This window comes from Rhinatrema bivittatum, chromosome 8 (assembly GCF_901001135.1).
Source record: "Rhinatrema bivittatum chromosome 8, aRhiBiv1.1, whole genome shotgun sequence".
Taxonomy (NCBI): Eukaryota; Metazoa; Chordata; class Amphibia; order Gymnophiona; family Rhinatrematidae; genus Rhinatrema; species Rhinatrema bivittatum.
The window spans coordinates 87,148,429-87,169,096 of record NC_042622.1 but is presented as its reverse complement, the minus strand read 5'-3'; the positions used below and the strand labels follow the sequence as shown (position 1 = coordinate 87,169,096).

At 43.2% G+C, this 20,668-nt stretch overlaps 1 protein-coding gene across 1 annotated transcript in view; it reads left to right on the top strand.

Annotated features, from left to right (window-relative positions):
* The window catches only part of SETX (senataxin), a 383,775-nt gene that overhangs the window by 276,788 nt on the left and 86,319 nt on the right, over positions 1-20,668 (top strand). The window contains 1 exon segment of the mRNA XM_029613495.1: positions 7,518-7,633. Within this exon segment, the coding sequence (XP_029469355.1) occupies positions 7,518-7,633 (116 nt within the window).

Below are 20,668 nucleotides of genomic sequence, written 5' to 3'. Positions count from 1 at the left end.
GGCCTGGTGCCCCTGCAGCCAGATCCGGCTTCGATCTCCTGAGTGGAATTATTCAAGGGGATTCATGCCTTTGTCACAATGTAGTCGACTCCCCGACCGGGTCCGTACGTCCCGGATGACCCGGCCCCTGGACCCTCACGGCCTAGGCGCGGCCACTCACCACCTGATAGCCCCAATTCTGGGGATTCAGATTGCCCGGAGGAAGAAGATGAACCCCCCGAGGAGGGAGAGCTTCCCTCGGGGATGGAACCATATCGGACCATGAGGCGCTTCTTTCTCAAGGAGGATCTTCCAGGCCTGATTTCTCAATGCCTGTCGGAACTGCCTCTTCCGGGCCATGACGCCCCAGGGGAACCTAGAGTGAACCCCCTGTTGGAGGGCCTGCGCCAGACTTCTCACCATTTTCCCCTCCTACAAGCAGCACAGCAGCTAATCGATCTGGAATGGGCTGCGCCGGAGGCCTCATTCAAAGGGGGTCAGGCCTTGGCTGGCATGTACCCCTTAGCCCCGGCTACTAAGGACATGTTGGCGTGCCCTCAGGTTGACGCCATAGTTAGCGCAATTGTGAAGCACACCACCATTCCGGTGGAAGGAGGGACGGCCCTCAAGGATACGCAGGACCGGCACATGGACGCCATCCTGAAGCAAGCCTTTGAGGTGGCAGCCATGTCCCTACGAATTGCGACCTGCTGCACCGTGGTGGCGCGTTCCTGTTTATCACAGGCTAGGAACAACACCCCGGGAGAAGAGATTGATCGATTTATTTATTTATTTATTTATTTTGTTTGTTTATTTAACAGCTTTTAATATACCGGTGTTCGTGCAAGCACATCACGCCGGTTTACAATAAACTTGAGAAAGGAGGAAATTACAAAAAACAGGGAGTGGGGGATGGAGCAGGAGCGAAAAGGGGGATGGAGTCAGCTTTCTCGTTCCTCACTGACGCAGCCTCCGACCTCGTCCGTACGGCAGCCAAGGGAGTGTCATCCTCAGTGGCAGCCAGGAGGCAGCTCTGGCTACGTAACTGGTCGGCCGATTCCTCTTCTAAGACACGTCTCACAAGAATGCCCTTTGAGGGATCCCTCTTGTTCGGCAGCGACCTCGAGAACCTGGCCAATAAATGGGGCGCTTCTCCATTACCTCGCCTACCAGAAGACAGGCCACGAAGGAGGCAGCACCCGTCTCCTAGGCCATCCAGAGGTAGAACCTCTCAGCGCTTCAACCCTTACAGGACTCGCTACCAAGCACCTCGTTTGCAGGCCAGGAACCAGTCCTTTCGGACTAAGCACAATAAGAAGGGAACCGGCTCGGGTTCCGGTCCCGGCCGTACCCTACAATGACAATCAGCCGGCCCATCCGGGGGTAGCAGCCATAGGAGGGGGCAGGCTGACCCTCTTCTACCGCAGGTGGGTCGAGATTACCTCAGACCGGAGGGTCCTCGCCATCATCCGGGAAGGGTACTACCTGGACTTTCTGCGGCTCCCGCCGGACAAGTTTGTGGAATCTCCTTGTTCACCCCTCAAGAGGACGGCACTAGAGGTTACCTTACAGAGGCTTCTATTCCTAAAAGCCATAATCCCAGTGCCTGCAGAGGAGATAAATTTTGGGCATTATTCCATTTATTTCATAGTACCCAAGAAGGAGGGCACTTTCAGGCCCGTCCTGGACCTCAAGTCAGTCAACCGATACCTACGGGTCCCCAGCTTTCGCATGGAAACTCTGCGGTCTGTCAAGAATGCAGTACAGCCAGGGGAGTTTCTCACCTCCCTAGATCTGTCGGAAGTCTATTTGCATATCCCAATCCATCGGGACCACCAGCGCTATTTTCGCTTCAAAGTCCTGAATCAGCACTTCCAGTTCCGAGCTTTACCCTTCAGGTTAGCCACCGCGCCGCGGATCTTTACCAAGGTCATAGTAGTAGTGGCGGCGGCACTCAGGAAGGAAGGAATTCTCGTCCATCCCTACCTGGACGATTGGCTGATCAGGGCAAAGTCACCGGAGGAGAGCCACCAGGCAACCAACAGAGTTATTGCTCTTCTGGAAAGCCTAGGATGGGTAGTAAACTTAAACAAGAGCTCCCTACAGCCTTCTCAGTCACTAGAATACCTAGGGGTCCGATTCGACACCCAGGAAGACAAGGTCAGCCTGACCTCCAAGAGAGGATCAAAGCTCTAGAATCGTCTGCAGGCCCTGCTGAGCGCCACCCGGCCCACAGCTTGGGATTACCTACAGGTCCTCGGCCTTATGGCATCCACTCTGGAGGTGATACCATGGGCGCGGGTTCACATGAGACCATTACAACGCACCCTCCTATCTCGGTGGAGCCCACGATCTCAGAACTACGCCACACACCTACCTCTACCAGCCAGAGTGCGGAATCAGATATGGTGGTGATTGCAGCCCGGCCACATGAGCCGGGGGTCAAGAATGTCCTCTCCAACCTGGACCCTGCTCACTACAGATGCCAGCCTGAACGGATGGGGAGCACACTGCGAAGAACTCACCGCCCAAGGGCGGTGGAACATCAACCGACTAGAGGCACGGGCAGTCAGGCTAGCGTGCCTGCGATTTGCCCACAGACTTCGCAACAGAGCGGTCAGAGTGATGTCGGACAACGCCACCACGGTGGCATACATCAACCGACAAGGTGGAACCAGAAGCCAACAAGTATCTCTAGAAATAGCCCCCCTGATGAATTGGGCGGAAGCGAATCTCCAGGACATCTCCGCCGTTCACATCGCCGGGAAGGACAACACCATGGCAGACTTCCTCAGCAGAGAAAGCCTAAATCCAGGGGAATGGCAGCTGTCGCCCACAGCTTTCCAGATGATTGTGGATCAGTGGGGGACGCCGGGCATGGACCTATTAGCAGACAGGTCCAACGCTCAAGTACCCAGATATTTCAGCCGCAGGCAGGATCCGCTATCCCAGGGGATCGATGCACTGGCACAGCCCTGGCCTCAGGGACTCCTGCTATATGCCTTTCCTCCGTGGCCCCTGCTGGGTGCCATTCTACACAAGATTCAGCGACACAGAGGCCTAGTTCTTCTAGTGGCCCCGGACTGGCCAAGAAGACCCTGGTACGCAGACATGAGAAGACTACTGGCAGGGAATCCTCTGCGCTTGCCTCCACACAGGGACCTGCTGCGGCAAGGTCCCATCCTCCACGAGGATCCAGCTCAATTCTCTCTTACGGTCTGGCCATTGAGAGGGCTAGATTGAAGAAAAGAGGATACTCGGAGCCGGTAATAGATACTCTTCCGAGCACGCAAGTTCTCCACATCACTGACATATATCAGGATCTGGAGAATTTTTGAAGACTGGTGCGACTCTCACAGCACCAATTCACATGCCGCTAAGATTCCTATCACTTTGGACTTCCTACAAGATGGACTTCAGAAGGGTCTGTCCCTTGGCTCCATCAAGGTTCAGGTAGCAGCGCTGTCTTGCTACGGTCCCAGGAGTGACGGCAACACCATTGCCAAACACCCAGACATCTCACGTTTCCTGAAAGGAGTCAAACACATTCGCCCGCCACTGAAGTGGCCAGTGCCCTTGTGGAACCTCAACCTAGTGTTGGAATTTCTAGCGGGATCCGCCTTCAGGCCCCTTCGAGGCCTGTCTCTCCGTTTGTTAACCCTGAAGATGGTGTTCTTGCTGGCTGTGTGTTCAGCACGCCGCATCTCAGAGCTACAAGCACTGTCCTGCCGTGATCCATTTCTCAGAATCACTCCAGAAGCTATCCATCTTTGCACGGTTCCTTCCTTCTTACCCAAAGTGGTCTCGTACTTTCACCTCAACCAAACCATATCCCTGCCATCTACGGCAGGTTTGAAGAAGTCAGAAGAAGGTCGAATACTGCGTCATCTCGACATCGGCAGAATACTGGCCAGATACTTGGAAATGTCTGAAGCAGTACGAAAGACGGACCATCTGTTCGTCCTTCACAGCGGGAAGAAGCAAGGGGAAGTGGCCTCACGGCCAACCATCGCCCACTGGATCAAAGAAGTTATCAAGGCAGCCTACATAGACGCGAGAAAACCACCACCTCTACAGGTCAAGGCTCACTCTACCAGAGCGCAAGCGGCCTCTTGGGCAGAAGCTAAGCTGCTGTTGCCTGCAGAGATCTGTAAAGCGGCGATGTGGTCCTCCCTCCATACCTTCTCCAGATTCTACCATCTGGATGTCCAGGCCAGGGAGGACACCGCATTCGCGAGGGCAATCCTGCACGGGCCTCGGGCAGCCTCCCGCCCAGTCCGGGAGTAGCTTTTGTACATGCCACTTGTTTTGAGTCCATCTGCTACACGCTAGGAAATGTTGAGATTACTTACCTGATAATCTCCTTTTCCTTAGTGTATGCAGATGGACTCAGCATCCCGCCCGGCTGCCGGTATACATGGGGATTCGCCGACTCACAGTAAGCCATGTTTTGCTTATATAGGGCTTCCACCCTGCCGGGTGTCGACGCCTTCCGGTTGAGAACACTGGCGGTCTCCAGCTACCATCAATTGGTCAGGGTAATCCTGTTCATTTAAACGGTCGGTCAGCTACAGCTTTTGCAAGGAAGATTACTGAATTGCTACACATCCTGTGGGGGTATATGTACCCATGCTGACCTCAGATCCGTCTCCAACTGCTAGCACGAGCACACTATACCCACTTGTTTTGAGTCCATCTGCATACACTAAGGAAAAGGAGATTATCAGGTAAGTAATCTCAACACTATAATAACCAAATCCATTTTGTTAATTTCAATTCAAAACTACTATTCCAAACAGTAAAAAACCTTATCAAGGACCCATCCTCAACTATCTACAATACATGAATTCACAAAATCGTCATGTAATAAGTACGCATATTCATTACATAAAATAAATAATCTAAAATCTCAATTCCCCAACAACCAAGAACTAAATACTCCTGCATCAAATTCTACTCAACAAATATGGACATCTTTGAAATAGTTCAAAACTTGAAGTGCATCAGATTATTAAGCTAAAACCTGTAACTCACTCGCTTGAGCTAATCCCTACAAATACACTCAAAAAAAATAACACTATAATACCAAAAATCACAAAAATTATAAATCATTGTCTGTCATCTGGAATAGTCCCCAAAATGACAACACAAGCTATTATTAAACCCACTTTAAAAAACAAAGCTGGAAATCCTAATGAGTGGGACAAATACAGACCAATTTCAAACTTGCCTTTCATTTAAAAAATTCTAGAAAAGACTGTACTAATTCAACTAGAAAATCACTTTGAGGGCAACAAAATTCTATCCCCATATCAATTTGGCTTTCGAAAAAAACACTCAACAGAAACATTGCTGATTTCATTAACTAACAACATCCTAAAAGGATTTGACCATTATGAACTATACTTGCTGATCCTAATAGACTTAAAAGCAGCTCTTGATACAGTAGACCACAATCTCCTCTGCAAGCAATTAAAAAGAATTGGAATTGGTGGAATTGTTCACAAATGGTTCTCTTCCTTCCTAGAAAATTGATCTTTCCAAGTAAAATTAAGCAACACAATATCAGATATATCTACCTCCTTTCATTATGCTCACTTCTAGAAAATCTTGGCACTAAATTCTTTATATATGCTGATGACATCCAATTTTACATTCCCTTTGATAAAACCTTTTGAAAAAACACTAGAAACCTTAAGATAACACATGAAATCAATACACAAAGGGGCAGATTTTATAAATCTGCGCACACGCGGGATTTCAATAGATGTGCGTATCCATTAAAATCCAGGGTCGGCATGCAGCCTTCATCTGTTCCCTCCGAGGCCGCTGCGAAATCGGAGCGGCCTCGGAGGGAACTTTCCTTCGCCCTTCGCCCTCCGCCCATCTTCCCCTCCCTTCCCCTATCTAAACCCCTCCCCCCCCCGGCCCTATCTAACCTCCCCCCCCCCACCTCTATCATGAAAGTTACGCCTGCTCGAAGCAGGCGTAACTTTGCGCGCGCCGGGCCGGCTGCCGCGCTCCATGTTCCAGTTCGGGGGCTGGTCCGGGGGCCAAAACCACGCCCCGCAGCGCCGCCCCCGGATGACGTGCTGAACGCGTTACCCCCCCCCCAGGAAAGCCCCGGGACTTACGCGCGTCCCGAGGCTTTGCGCGCGCCGGAAGCCTGTGCAACATAGGCTCGGCGCGCGCAGGGGGTGTTTGGGCCAGGTTTTCAGGGGGTACGCACGTACCCCTTTGAAAATCTGGCCCTAAGAACTTCTAATCTAAAACTAACCCTTAACATGAACAAAATAATATGAAATAATATGGCTAAACCTCCACTTCTAAACCTTGGATTAGCAAATATTTCATTATCAGAAGAAGACCTCAGAATCCAAACAGATGAAAACTTCAGTATGAAAAAGCATATAAATAAAATGATAAAATCTGGATACTCTAATCTCAGATTACTTCACAGACTGAAACCACTATTTACCCTACAAGACTTCCGGACAGTATTGCAAACTCTGATTTTTTCAAACATAGACTATTGCAACTCCTTATTACTTGTCCTCACTGCAAATATCACTAAACCTCTACAACTACTCCAAAATGCATCTGCCAGACTTCTCATTGGAAAAAGAAAATTCGATCATATTACATCCTCATTGATTTTCACTAGCTTCCTATAACTTATAGAATACAATACAAAGTATTATCACTCATCTACAACATCAATAATATTGAGCCATCTCCTCCTGGAATTTCTATTCAGCATTACAATCCCCCAGGAAATCTAAGATAAAAAAATAAAGGCATTCTAAGAATTCCCTCCAATCAAACATTCACCTATTTCATATAAGAGATAGTCTATTCTCTTTTGCAGGATCAAAACTTTGGAACACACTACCTGGTCCTTTAAGAATTTTAATAGAAAAAAAGAACTTCAAACAAGAACTGAAGACCTGGCTTTTCAAAAAAGCCTACAAACTAACATAAATCTTTTATCTTTACACTGGTTATAAATTTATACTCTAATATATTAGAACCTCTTCCCATCCTTTTTGAACACTTTAATAAAAATGTTTACCTAATGAATTGTGTTGCATCCTCTAACTAATGTTATTGAACATATTAATATTTTAACTGTTACTTATTTCTTCTTTAATGAATATGTAAATCTTGTGATATTACACTGTACTTATATGCAATTTATGTAAACCGTTGTGATCATTTGCTGGAACGACGGTATATAAAAAGCATAAATAAAGAAGCATACATTTTTAGACAAATGTTAGAGCAACTGCTACTACATGGTTTGTTAATTTTTCATAAATATACTAAAATGTGGTGGTGATCATAGGGCAGGTCACAAATTTCTTCAGTGACAAAGCAGTGACAGAAATTTCATGTCCTTGCTCCCTATTATTTCTTTTTTCCTTAGTGCAGCATTTTTATATTGGTCCTTCTACCTTACACAAGTATCACTTGCCATTCCTGAAAACACCACACACGCACACCCCCATTCCTGAGCTAATTATCTCATATTCTTGTAGAAAAGGCTCAGCCATGTCGTTACCAGGACTTTCAGAGAAGAAAGGAAGAATTGGATCGCCGTCTGGATGAGTTGTCTCGTCAACGGGCCATGGAAAGGTGCAACAAGAGTGAAAAGGTAAGGATAAAAGGACAGAATTTCAGAGAACAGTTCTTAAGAACATAAGAACATGCCATACTGGGTTAGACCAACTGTCCATCAAGCCCAGCATCCTGTTTCCACCAGTGGCCAATCCAAGCCATAAGAACCTGGCAAGTACCCAAAAACTAAATCTATTCCATGTTACTGTTGCTAGTAATAGCAGTGGCTATTTTCTAAGTCAACTTAATAGCAGATAATGGCCTTCTCCTCCAAGAACTTATCCAATCCTTTTTTAAACACAGCTACATTATCTGCACTAACCACATCCTCTGGCAACAAATTCCAGAGTTTAATTGTGCATTGAGTGAAAAAGAACTTTCTCCGATTAATTTTAAATGTGCCACATGCTAACTTCATGGAGTGCCCCCTAGTCTTTCTGTTATCTGAAAGAGTAAATAACCGATTCACATCTACCCGTTCTAGACCTCTCATGATTTTAAACACCTCTATCCTATCACCCCTCAGCCGTCTCTTCTCCAAGCTGAAAAGTCCTAACCTCTTTAGTCTTTCCTCATAGGGGAGCTGTTCATTCCCCTTATCATTTTGGTCGCCCTTCTCTGTACTTTCTCCATCGCAGTTATATCTTTTTTGAGATGTGGTGACCAGAATTGTACACAGTATTCAAGGTGCGGTCTCACCATGGAGCGATACAGAGGCATTATGACATTTTCCGTTTTATTCACCATTTCTTTTCTAATAATTCCCAACATTCTGTTTGCTTTTTTGACTGCCGCAGCACATTGAACCGACGATTTTAATGTGTTATCCACTATTACGCCTAGATCTCTTTCTTGGGTGGTAGCACCTAATATGGAACCTAACATTGTATAACTATAGCATGGGTTATTTATTCCTATATGCATCACCTTGCACTTATCCACATTAAATTTCATCTGCCATTTGGATGCCCAATTTTCCAGTCTCACAAGGTCTTCCTGCAATTTATCACAATCTGCTTGTGATTTAACTACTCTGAACAATTTTGTATCATCTGCAAATTTGATTACCTCACTCGTCGTATTTCTTTCCAGATCATTTATAAATATATTGAAAAGTAAGGGTCCTACTTCAGATCCCTGAGGCACTCCACTGCCCACTCCCTTCCACTGAGAAAATTGTCCATTTAATCCTACTTTCTGTTTCCTGTCTTTTAGCCAGTTTGTAATCCACGAAAGGACATCGCCACCTCTCCCATGACTTTTTACTTTTCTTAGAAGCCTCTCATGAGGAACTTTGTCAAACGCCTTCTGAAAATCCAAGTACACTACATCTACCGGTTCACCTTTATCCACATGTTTATTAACTCCTTCAAAAAAGTGAAGCAGATTTGTGAGGCAAGACTTGCCTTGAGTAAAGCCATGCTGACTTTATTCCATTAAACCATGTTTTTCTATTTGTTCTGTGATTTTGATGTTTAGAATACTTTCCACTATTTTTCCTGGTACTGAAGTCAGGCTAACCGGTCTGTAGTTTCCCGGATTGCCCCTGGAGCCGTTTTTAAATATTGGGGTTTCATTAGCTATCCTCCAGTCTTCAGGTACAAAGGATGATTTTAATGATAGGTTACAAATTTTTACTAATAGGTCTGAAATTTCATTTTTTAGTTCCTTCAGAACTCTGGGGTGTATACCATCTGGTCCAGGTGATTTACTACACTTCAGTTTGTCAATCAGGCCTACCACATCTTCTAGGTTCACCGTGATTTGGTTCAGTCCATCTGAATCATTACCCATGAAAACTTTCTCCAGTACGGGTACCTCCCCAACATCCTCCTCAGTAAACACCGAAGCAAAGAAATCATTTAATCTTTCCGCGATGGCTTTAGCTTCTGTAAGTGACCCTTTAACCCCTCGATCATCTAATGGTCCAACTGACTCCCTCACAGGCTTTCTGCTTCGGATATATTTTAAAACGTTTTTACTGTGAGTGTTTGCATCTACGGCCAACTTCTTTTCAAATTCTCTCTTAGCCTGTCTTATCAATGTCTTACATTTAACTTGCTTGTCTGTAGGTTTGTTAAATCAGCTAAAAAATAAAGAGCAACACAAAATAGAAAAAAGAACATAGCACTCTTAAAGTCAGAAAATGTAGCAACACCAAAAATATTTGTGTTACTATGTTATCTGGCTCTGTAGGTAAACCCATTTCTGCATGGACAAGCAGGAACAATAACAGCCACACAAGTGGGCAATGTCATCCGATAGCATGAGTTATAACATGCTCCCTCATGGGTTAGAAAGACTAGAATCTTTCCAAACATGCACTGGCGTTCTGTGCTGCTGCGCAATTGTCTTCAGTCATTTTTCATCCTTCACTTTCTTTTGTACTTTTTCTTATCCTCTCAATTAAAAAAAAAGATAGTTTTGTTTGTCAGGTAGATTCCCTATCATGTTGGACAAATCTTAAACAGCTGGTCAGAGACCAGTCAAATTATGTACCAAATGATATAAAACGTTCACCCAAGACCTTCATGAATTGTGCCTGATCACATCACTGTAAATTGCAGTCCGTGCAATAGAATGTCCCTGTGAGCCAGTTTCTACAGAGATATGAAATTGAAGTTGAGATGTCTGCTCCATTGGATAGATAAAAATCCATCTCAAAGGGGCCAGCATCCACAGGGTCAGAATTTGAGAAACGTAGAGGGAGGAGCGTCCCTTCTCATTAGTCATTATTTAAAAAAAAAAAAAAAGCAGAGGGTTTAAATTGCATCGCCGACTGGCTGGCAGCATAAACTTGGAACTCCTCCATCCACCCGACGATTTACCTTAAAAACACCTCTGACATCCGCTCTCCAAATGCTCCATCCATCGGTTTAATATCAACTGTAATTACCAGTAGATGTCTCTTTGGTGAAAATCTGTAGATTTTCGTCAGTTTTCATATAAAAAAGCAAACACAGAATAAGAGGCCTGCAAAGCCAAGATGGCTGCCGAGGAAAGCTCACTAATGGAAGACACCCTAAACCGTGACAAAGAACCACCAGATACCAACGCATCTAATTGGGCAGAATTTCACAAATGGTTCTGTGAACTAAGACAGGACATGAAATCATATAAGCAAGAGATTATGGAGCAAATTAGTGACTTAAAGGACATCGCAGAACTGGGGAGACGAGTAGACTAAAATGAAGTGCGTGTGGATGCGCAGGCAGAAGAAATGGCGCAACTACGCCAGGAGCAAACAACAACAAAAATGGATCTTGTCAACATGATGGACAAACTGGAGGACATTGAAAACAGATCATGGTGATTTAATCTCCGTATACGCAGGGTACCGGAGACCCCTGAATACGAAAACATGGAGGAGACAGTGCAATAACTCTGCCTGCATATTTTGACACAAGCCAATCCCTCCTCAGACCAACCGCATATGGACATTAAAATTGAAAGGGCCCACCATACTTTGGGCAGGAGAGTGGACAATAAACCTTAGGACATTGTTACCTGTTTTCATAGCTTCGCTTTGAAGGAGAAAATATTTACCGTCGCTCGAAAACAGGAAAAATGGATTTGGCACGGATATTCCATCTCCTTTTTCGCTGACTTATCGCCAATAACTTAACGATATCTATTTATGTTTTGGTGTATAATTCTGGATCTGCAATCACACAGGGAGGGGAGAGGGGAACAGGGGAGGGGGCCTAGAAGTCCATCCAATTCCTGCTACAATGGGATTGGCGTATAAGACCACAGCATCATTCCCGACCTGATACGATTTCTGTATTTTTGTACATTGGAATTATGGGGAGGGGGGGACAGTGATTCTTACAAAAAATGTTATGCACTGTTTTGTTTGCATTGTATTTTACTTGTTGCTCAATAAACAAATTACACACAAAAAAGAAATGTGTTCAGCCATTACTTTGTTGCGCAAAGATAACATCCGCTACTGATGGGTCTGTCCATTTGGATTATGGTTTTCTGTTCAAGGAGTGAATTACAGAGTAAAAACTACTACAGAAGCCCGTGAGGCCTTTATCTCAGCCGGTCTGCCCCCGATACCCTCCACTGTCAACGCAAGGGCCATAGCGCCTCAAAAAGAAGATGTGAGAGGATGGCAGCGTATCAGTAAAGGCAAGAGTCTGCTCAGGAGAAACTCGGGAGAGGCTGATGCAACCCTGGTGGCGACCTGAAGGACATTTTACTTGAATATCGTATTATTCATATCTCACTTTCAAGCCTTACATATATTCCTTTTCTGGTGGAATGGGTGTAATTGATAGGGAACAATTACCTGAGATGCATGCTTATTGCTTTACTACTTTATAATTGAGGTTAATCATGCAAGTTTAAGAAGTTTGACTCGTTGGATGGATGGACTAGCCGCTAGTCAGTTGATTTTCTCCATTAATACACATGGGTCTACCAAACTGTTCAAGTAGGCCCCACAAGGGTAGACAGGGAGGGGGATTAAGAATGTCCAGCTTTGTGCTAATTACAACCCGTGGGAGTTGCCATGTAATGTTAAATCAAAGCATATTAACAAATCTATAAGATATCCCAGACTTCTTAATAAGGTTCAAATTGATTATTGCTGGTCGTGCTTACTTTTCATAAAGTGGTAATTTAATGGTACGATAATGGCCACTGTTAAAATTCTGTCTCATAATGTTAAGGGACTAAACTTAGGAAGAAAAAGGAAGCTTCTGTTTAAAGATCTTCAGCACCTCAAGACCACGATAGCAATATTAGAGGAAACTCATTTAAAAACCAGATATGAGCAATTAATGAGTCATCCAGCTTATCCATCACAATACTGAACACCTTGTACCAAAGTAGCTAAATATACAGGGGTAGGCATCATATTCCACAAAGATTTCTCATTTGATCTTAAGTGTATTAAAGTCTTCGAGGGACGATACCTCATCCTCACTATTTCAGTGAGAACTGATATTTACACTCTAGTATCAGTGTATGCCCCCAACACACACCAAGATCCCTTTTTCCAGAAACTCAATGCCCTCCTTCAGGGAGTAGCAGAGGAGTCCTTAATTATTGGCCGGGACTTCAACACAACTTTAAATCCAGAATTAGACTCCTCTTCAGGAAACACCAGAGATTATTTGAGCGGCAGATGAGATCTAAAGCATGTTATAACACAGAATAATCTTGTGGACATTTGGCGATCTCGCTATCCGAGATCTAGGAATTATACATTCTTCTCCCATCCTCACCAAAAGTACTCACGAATCGACCTATTATTAGAAAGTATGAAAAATCCAAAATACAAAAATGGAGCAGGAAGGATTGCACTCAAAAAATTCAATATCCACACATCCAGGGAGATGCAAGAGAATAGATAAGGTCCAATTAAATTTATAACCAAGTGTTTGTTTATAATTCTTTATAAGGAGTCGGGAGGAGAAGGCCAGCGATGTTGATATTACCTGATTCCAGCGGTCTCCGGGGGTAAGCGGTGGCTTGCCCCGACGGTTTTCTTTTTCATCTTGCCGCTCTGATTTCCTGTCTGAGGGGGGTGTTTCCTGGAGGAGGCGGGACCCAGACTTGGACATATAAATTCCAGCTTGCTGCCTACTAGCCTGAGTCGGGAGGAGAAGGCCAGCGATTTTGATATTACCTGATTCCAGCGGTCTCCAGGGGTAAGCGGTGGCTTGCCCCGACTGTTTTCTTTTTCATCTTGCCGCTTTGATTTCCTGTCTGAGGGGGGGGGCGTTTCCTGGAGGAGGCGGGACCCGGACTTGGATGTATAAATTCCAGCTTGCTGCGGCGCGCAGCAGACACCAGCGCGCTGCTAAAGCCGCGTGCACTTAAGGGGCGAGCAGCTAAGCAGGGCTTTGCCAGGCTTCCCCGGGCCTTCCTGGGGATTCGCTTGGATGACTTGGACTTAAGGTGTACATATTTAATTGATAAAAATAGTCTCTGTTTCTCTTTTTCTCTCTCTCTGGCTCCCTAGAAGTGATAATTGTTGGTTTATTGGATTTCCACTATAGAGCATTATAACACCAATACTAGTGCCAATTTAAATATTTTCCTAAAAATGCCACACACTAAAAGGAAGGCTAAATTAAGGCCTCCTAGTGAGGTGGCACTAGTAGAAACGGGACAAAAAACAATATTGGATTGGCTAGATCCTCAAAATTCCCCAAGTGGACAGACCGCATTAGGAGAAGCACTAGAACGGGGAGCTTCTCCTCAGGTCAATGAAATATCTTTGAGCCCGGGGGCATCGGCTCCACCATCACCACCTGGTAAAGAGGGTTTATTGACCCAAGAGAATCCAGGGGTTAGTCAGGAAGGTGTATTAAGTCCTTTGGAAATACAGGTTAAAAATAATGTCCAGCTTAATGATTTGCATGTAATAGATCATAAATCATTTGAAAATGCTGGTTTGAGTATAACACAGAGTCCAATTGAGTTTCCCACTGAATCAAGTACACCTATAAGGAGTCACTCATCAAAAGATAAACAAGGAAATATAGAAGTGGTTATAAAATCTGATACATTATTGTTAAAACCTAATAACATAACTATGGAATGTCTATGGAACTGTCTGGTGAAGTTAGATTCATCTATAAACAAACTAAATGAAGTAGTGATGAAAACCTCTAATTCCTCGGTGTCAAATGCAGCTGAATTAGAAAAGCAAAGAGTGGTAGTAGATAAAATAGAGAAAAAAGTTACTTTGGTAGAAAAAATTAAAAATGAACAGATTAAGGTAGGTGAAGATGTAAATAAAAGACTGGAAAACATGGTAAGATCACTAAATATAAAAGTTAACAATTTTCCTATTATAAAAAAGATAAATCCTATGGATAATTATTCAGGAATTATTTGTTATAATCATTAAAAATATCTGAGAAATGTTTACCAGTCATAATAAGGGCATTTTACTTAGGGGATAAGAGAAATGGGGCAGGAAAGAGCAAAAGGAATTAAGTGATAAAGGATTAGATAATGCTAACAGCTCCATAGATATATCAGATTTACTTCAGAAATCTCAAGATGAGCTAGATATAAAGACAAGGGGAACTTTGTTGGTCCAATTAGCTTTTTCAACAGATAAAGATAACATCATGAGGTCTTTTTTTCAGAATAGAACAAATATGTTTTATGGCCAAAAGGTATGGATTTTTCCTGACCTTATTAAAGCTACACAAGTTCGTAGGAAAGATTTCCTTCGATACAGGGAGACAGTATTAGAAAAGGAGGCTGTTTCAAATTGAAACACCCATGCAAATGCAGTGTAAGACTGAATGGTAGTAATTACTTATTTACAGATCCAATTGATCTTAAAAACCTTCTTTAAAATTAATGACCGGTATAGAGTAATAAAAGGATGTAGATAATGCTTGTTTTCCTTATTGTTTACCGTTCAATTATACCAGAATTTCACTTCTTTTTTTCCTTATGATATTGTAATTGATGACAGGAAGGATAGACTATGTTTTACTTTATATAATTGTTTTTGATTTATTTTGTTATAGTCATCCTGGTAATGTCATATTATTTTATTTGTTGTAATTATTTGGAACAATAAATAAAGAATTAAAAAAAATAATTATAATCTTTCATTGCAGTAACTCCATTGCTCATCTGTCAAAAGTTGTATAGTTCTCAATAGGGTCCCCCGACATGGACCCCATGTTTCGCCAACAGGCTGCTTCGGGAGGGACAGTAAACGATGTCAACTTCAACAACTAAAAAATGAACACACAAATAATAATAATAGTGACTTCAAATATATTCAAAACAAGGACCAAAAACAAAATGGTATACCGTAATACATTTCACTGATGAACATACCTTTTGTATGACGTTTCATTCTAATACTTAACACAGCAAGGAGAGCAGACGGGAGAGACGGAAACAAACATTTAAAGGGAATGTAGAAAAGGCATGAAAATTCAAGCGAATAGGAGAACACCAACTCATAACAACATTAGCCAATCATAGAGATAATAATAACAGAGTGACAGATGGACAGTCAAAACAGAAGTACAATGAGAAATTAAACAAAATATTGCAATTCTATTTCATTGTTCAAGCCCTTAGGGACCAGAGAATCCAATCTATGAATCCATTTCTGCTCTCTATGTATTAGCATCTCTGAAAAATGACTGTCCTGAGTCGGGGGAGGTAACACATCGATCACAAAGAATTTAAGGTCAGATTCGGAATGTGCAAAAGTAAGCTAGTGAGATACAAGGGGTGCAGTTTCATGCCCAGTTCTGATGCTTGATCGGTGCTCAATAATATGTGTACTGACAGGACTGGTTGTCTTGCCTACTTATAATTTAGGGCATGAGCATGTAATTATATAAATAACTCCCTTCGTCTGACATGTAGAGGAAAAATTTAACTGATACTTAATGTGGGAAAAAGGGTGTTCAAAGTTGTTTGTTTGTTTTTTTTTCTCAAATTTTGATATACATACAAGTTGAAACTTGTTCAGAAATTATAAAATACAAAAGAAATAATACAATAATCATAGTAATAGTAATAATAAAAAATTATTAATTTGTATTTTAACAATAAAGGAAATACGGAGAAGCCCATGAAAATGGAGCGAACAACCAATGTAATATATTACTACAGGAAAAGGGACCTGAGAAGACACTTCGCCTGTTAAATTTTTCCCCACTTAGAGTGAGACATTCTAGGAGCGAGAGACCAAGAGGTCCCTAAGCTGAGAGAGTTCTAAGAAAATATATTTCTGTTCCTGATAGGTAATATGACATTTGCATGGGAAATGCAGTTTAAATTGAGCCCCCTGTGTGGTCATGCCTTGGGCACCCTATCGCATGTCTTCTGGACCTGTCCACCGATTAAACATTTCTGGGGACTTATTGCAGACTATTTGGCGGACTTACTGAATGTGGTCATCCCTGTCACCCCTTTGTGGCTATTATTTGCCTGTATATCGCCGATACGAATCAGAGATCTTGGCTCACGCTTGCTCACGGTGAAGGCTTGTGCTGTCGGTAAAAGAATCATTCTTTCAAAATGGAGGGCAACAGATGATCCGTCTTACTGGGCCTGGAGGAACAGTTTCCACTCGATGATGAACATGGAGAACATGATGGCGAGGCAATCCCCTACCGCGAGACGACGATTCCTCTCGGTGTGGCAACCATGCATCCAATCGTTCCCACATCGCACTCGAAGTTTGCTTCTAAATGCTTGAGCAAGAGGCACCTTGGTTGTTTTGGTGCATTGTGAGTAATGTGGACCATACAGACTAAATGTGGATTAGAGTTCTTGATGATGCTGTTTTAGGAAGAATCTCGGGGGGGGGAGGGGCTGGGGGTTCCGTTTGTTGCTCTGCTTGTATTTGGATGCTGGGGGTGGGCTCAGAGACACACCCACCTCCGGCTTGTTTGTTTGTTCTTTGAAAATAATAAAAACCGTTAAACCTTAAATTGAGCCCCCTTTTGAAGCGCTTCAGCTCTCATATTGAGAAAAGATTTACGTCTCATTTGGGTTGATTTAACTATATCAGGGTAACACCACAATTTGTGACCAAAACATTTTTCTTGACTATTTCTAAAGAAATACTTAAACACATTATTTTTATCCATAAGAAACGCAAAAGAAATCAATAAAGTTCTCCTCTGAGATACTATCATCTCTTGTGAAGATTCAAGTAATGTAGTAACATCAGGTAATATCTGTTCTTCTGTATTTCCACCGTTAGTCTCTGCACTTGGTAAATAATAAGCTTTGGTCACAACAGGTTTCACTTCTTCAGGCATCTTCAAAATCTGAGATGTATATAATCTAAACAACTCAAGCGGTGTAATATTTCTCAGGACTGGGAAATTCAAAAATCATAAATTGAGATCTCAAAGAGTTTTCAATATTCTCCAGTCTCTTGTTGACAACAGATTCACTTTGAATTAAATTTGTTTGAATTTTTTTCCACTTCCTTCAAACGACCTTCCATTGTTTGCACTCTTACTTCTTGCTGTGTTAATTCAATTGCATTCTTAGTTGATCTTTAACTTCCCAAATTTCTTTGGTGAGGCCCACAACTGCCTTTTCCAACGCTTGTAATGCATTCCAAATCATTGTTAAGGAAATTTTTGTAGATGGTATTATGACTCTCTCAGTCTTAGGTATCTCTTTTCTCTCGCCTTCTCCTCACACTATATCCCCGGCACCAATATCCAAGCTCGAGCTACCCAGCCTGACGGCGTTATTCAGTCCCAGGTCACCATTACCCCTCTGAGGCTGTACCTTTGCCGTTTGCTCTGAGCTGACAAATCCTTCAGTTGGTGTTCCTTGTCTGGTCGCTCCTTCCCTCTCATGGGGGACTGCAGCCTCCATAGATCCTCTTTCTTCATCGAGTCCTGGTGGTGCCGGTCTACGCGGAGACCCGGGGCTAAGAGATGTTTCCGATGTCAGGGAAAGTAGATCACGCTCCATTTCTGCTCTCTCAGCGACATGCTCTCCAGGAGTTACAGGCGGTACTGCCGCGAAAAAGCTCCAGATGCGGGGTTGACTTGACTGTAACGGGGTAGATGTCATCTCTATCCCCTGTATCCTCGCCTTTCTTTTAGTGTGGGGCATAATAGTTCCTCAGCAATGCAATTTCAGAGGCAAAGTTTGGGAGCTTCTCACAGGCGCGACTACTCAGGCAGCCATCTTGTGGGCCTCCAGAGTCGTTCAAAGTTAACCATTGGTAATACATGGGGGCAGACTGAGCAGTGTCCGCATGGTTGGTAACCAGCAAAACTTTGGGAAACTGGCAAGGCTGAGTCTCTAAGATGTGAATGGACCAAGATGTCCCTAAGGTTTCTACCCTGACAAAAAGAAAATCTGTAAAGCTAAAATCGGCCAGTGGTGGCTTATGATGGCAGTAATGTCCCGAACATGAGTGGAACATGGCAAAATACAATTTATGCACCCTTCAGATGTTCTATCTTTGGGAAGAAATAAAAAATATTGCGGTTTAACATAAAGGGCGCGTTTAAATGCTCTACCTGGACAGCATCTGCTTAGCCTGATTCACAAAGTCAGCCCTCGAAGAGCAGAGCTGCCGAAGTCTAAGTAATTGCCCCACCGGAATGTTCGTCCTTAAAGCAGAGGGGTGATGGCTGTCAAATCTTAGTAGTATATTGCGGTCCATTTCTTTACGAAAGATAAAGGTGGTAAAAATCCCATCAGCAAAGGTTACCAATACATCCAAAAAAGCAATTTTGGACGAATTAATGGAAAAATTAAACTGAAGATGTTTACTGCAGCTATTAACCCAGTCCAGGAATAAGAAAAACTGAATGTCAGTGCCCGTCCAAACCAAAAAAAAAATCAATATAATGATGCTGTGTGAAAATGAAAGATGACCATGAAGAAGGGTATATAAAATCTTCTTCAAACTTACTATCATAGAGACAGGCTAAACTGGGAGCCATGGTGGCACCTATCGCCATCCCTTTTATCTGTTGATAAAAAGTTGTCTGAAATTGAAAATAGTTCCTAGTGAGAGCTAGCCGTGTCAAAGTTAATAGGAAAGAGGTAGGGATGCGGATGGGTCCAGGACGGTGATTAAGAATGCCTTCAATAAGGGATAGGGCCTCTTGGGGAATGTTAGTGTAACGTGAAATGATATCCAGGGTGACCAAAAAACAAGGACCAGATGGCGGAGGGACATTATTCAAAATACTAATCTCTGACATAGGAACGACTTTTGCTGCATTGAAAGATTATAAAGAATTATAAATAAACACTTGGTTATAAATTGATTTGGACCTTATCTATTCTCTTTGATCTCCCTGGATGTATGGAGATACAGAAAGTATAACATGGTTGGACCATGCTCCCATTTGGTGTACTATTAGTATGTCAGCCTACGATAGAGGATGTTTATACTGGAAGTTAAACGATGGGCTGTTGGAAGAATCTAAATTTGTAGATAAACTTTGTGATATAATCCAATGCTATCTTGATCTTAATGAATTGTCGCAAATATCCCCAGTATTAACATGGGACTGTCTCAAGACAGTAGTGCGAGGGCATATCATTTCTCATCCCTCTTATAAAAAGAAACAGCTTGGGGAGAAAATGAAGTCTTCGGACTGGTAGGCAACAAAGTCTGGAGCTCCTCCACCCACCGAACACAGTATCCATAAAAATCTCAGCAGCCTCTTACATCAAACTATATCAAAAGCATTTAACAGCAGGTGTCTCTAAAGCAAAAATCAGTAGATTTTTGCCGTTTTTCTTACAAGAAACTTAGCTCCGAAAGAGGCCTGCAAAACCAAAATGGCTGCCGAGGGGTGTTTGGATATGGACGACACACCAAGCCAGGACAAGGATACCCTTGACTCCGACGCTCCAAATAGAGCAGAATTTCGCAGATGGTTTTGTGAAATACGGCAAGACATGAAATCCTATAAACAGGAAATAATGGGGCTAATTAGCAACCTCAAAGTGGACATTGCAGAGATGGGGAGGAGAGTAGATGAAACTGATGTACGTGTAGATTCGCAAGCAGAAAAAATCATGCAAATCCGCCAAGAGCACGCACTCACGAAATCTGTGCTGAACGGCTTAGTAGACAAATTGGAGGACTTCAAAAACCGTACAAGACGCACGAATTTCCGCATTAGAGTGGTACCGGAGACCCCTGAATATGACAATACGGAGGAAACGGTGAGACTATTCTGCCAGTATATTCTGACGCAAGGTAACACAGACATGGATCAATCGCTCCTGGATGTTAAATTGGAGAGGGTAAGAGAATGGACAATTAACCCTGAGACATTGTCAAATGCTTTCACAGTTTTGCGGTGAAAGAGAAGATATTCAGTATAGCCCGGAAGCAAGAAAAATGGAATTGGCAAGGCCAGACAATTTCCTTTTTTGCAGATATCTCACTGATCACCTTAAAAAAAAAAAAAGACAAGGACTGTGTCCAACCACTACCCAGCTACGTAAGGAGAACATTCGCTATCGGTGGGCCTATCCTTTTGGTCTTTGGTTCTCAGTTCAGGGAGTGAGCTATAAAGTAAAAACTTTGGCGGAAGCCCGTAAGGCCTTCAATTCAGCT